Source organism: Larimichthys crocea, chromosome XII (genome assembly GCF_000972845.2).
Source record: "Larimichthys crocea isolate SSNF chromosome XII, L_crocea_2.0, whole genome shotgun sequence".
Classification (NCBI taxonomy): Eukaryota; Metazoa; Chordata; class Actinopteri; family Sciaenidae; genus Larimichthys; species Larimichthys crocea.
The window spans coordinates 9,924,285-9,925,957 of NC_040022.1; the positions used below are offsets into that span (position 1 = coordinate 9,924,285).

At 36.7% G+C, this 1,673-nt stretch overlaps 1 protein-coding gene across 1 annotated transcript in view; it reads left to right on the plus strand.

Moving 5' to 3' along the window:
- Positions 1-81: 81 nt before the first annotated feature.
- The window catches only part of LOC109139309 (cytosolic phospholipase A2 gamma-like), a 3,065-nt gene continuing 1,473 nt past the window's right edge, over positions 82-1,673 (plus strand). Inside the window, exons 1-4 of the mRNA XM_027284971.1 lie at positions 82-238; positions 330-470; positions 1,267-1,332; positions 1,483-1,623. Coding sequence (XP_027140772.1) covers positions 133-238; positions 330-470; positions 1,267-1,332; positions 1,483-1,623 — 454 coding nt within the window. The 5' untranslated portion in view covers positions 82-132. The remainder of the gene's footprint in view (positions 239-329; positions 471-1,266; positions 1,333-1,482; positions 1,624-1,673) is intronic.

Sequence of the window (1,673 nt, forward strand, 5' to 3'; positions counted from 1 at the left end):
TATATATGTAAATAAATAAATAAAGGCTCATCTCCTATTACTTCTACTTATATTTTATATTTGAAACACAACACACACTGTTATAACGACTGAAAATGCAGTTCTTCTGAGAAATATTTTGTGTTTCATCAGATGGACCTAAGAAATCTTTCAGATGAGGCTGACAGAAATGCCTCCAACCCTTACCCCATCTACAATGCCATAGAGAAGGACTGCTTTACAAATGGGCCCATAGAAGGTACACATACTCACACACGCACGCACATGTCACATTAGGACTAAGTGAGTTACTGAGCTGTATTAATTGTAAAATACACTCTGTCTCTCAGGGAAATGGTTCGAGCTGAGCCCACATGAGGCTGGTTTCACAGAGCTGGGTTTCTTCATTGAAACTTCTCTTCTGGGCAGCAAATTCCAGGACGGAGAGTTGCTGGAGAAGAAGCCAGAGATGGACATGGTCAAACTACAAGGTGTGTGTTCACAGGCGGAGTACGTTTTCGGAAGGTAACAGTGGAGCAGTAAGTAACTAAGTAACTAACAGTAACTAAACATCTTGAAACCAAAGCTCCAATGGGGCTTTTTTATTTCTTCCCAAAAGACAGCCACAATAATTTTAATAAATACATTTTGCTTGTAATTAAATCAGGAATTCAAATTTGGTGGCTATACTGACATCGACAACAATGTGGAAGTAATGTACAGGACTAAAAATGATCACCAATAAATACTGAAAAACATGTTTTCAATGAATGACAGCAAATATAATCTTAAAGCAATAACAGTTCATATTTTCAAAACAACAATAGTTTAAATCACTGTAGTAACAAACATACAGGGAATTATCACCCAACTCTGTGGTTTCCTTCAGTTTGAGGAGTATTTTAGCCTTTTTAGCCCATTGTTTTGGTTTTCTGGCCTGCAAATTAATTTCATATTTACTATGTTTTTGACCACAAAAGGTAGTGTGTTTTCAACATCCGATAAACCGATTGTACGGTACTGATAGATATTTTATCTAGAGTTGGTGGGGACCAAAAAGGGCTAAAAGCAGAGTAAAGATTGAATTTACATTTGTCCAATGGTAACATCTATAAATGTATTATTACTATAAGTGGACAGACAGACAACACGTCAATTGCGCTAGATTTTGCACAGATGTGCATGATATTCTGCCCTCTTAAGCAGCCTAAAATGATGTAGAATTTATTGATCATGCATGCATATGAATCCTTATTGTGAAACTGTGTGTATGTTGAAATTGTGCAGGTATTCTTGTTTCCGCGTTGGCTCATGAGGACATTATAAGAGAGTACATTCCTACCTGGATGAATGGTAATACCAATTTTAACACTACAATTTCCTTTAACACACAATACATTTTAATACATAATAAATTGTTTTGGTGCAGTGATAAATCTCTTGTTGTGTGGTAAAGTAGTGAAACTTGCATCATAGTTACATATGTCTGTGTGTGTGTTTCAGTGCTTGGGCATATTGATGATACTGCTGAAGAGTACCTGCGTGTACATACTGTCCTTGAAAAACTAGTAGCCCTGACCAGAAGCACCACCAAGAATCCTACTGCTTTGACTGACCTGGACACGCTGCAGAATATACTAGAAGGTAGTGTTCACAATGATGGTAAACTTTTTTCAGAGGGTTTAATATAAAAA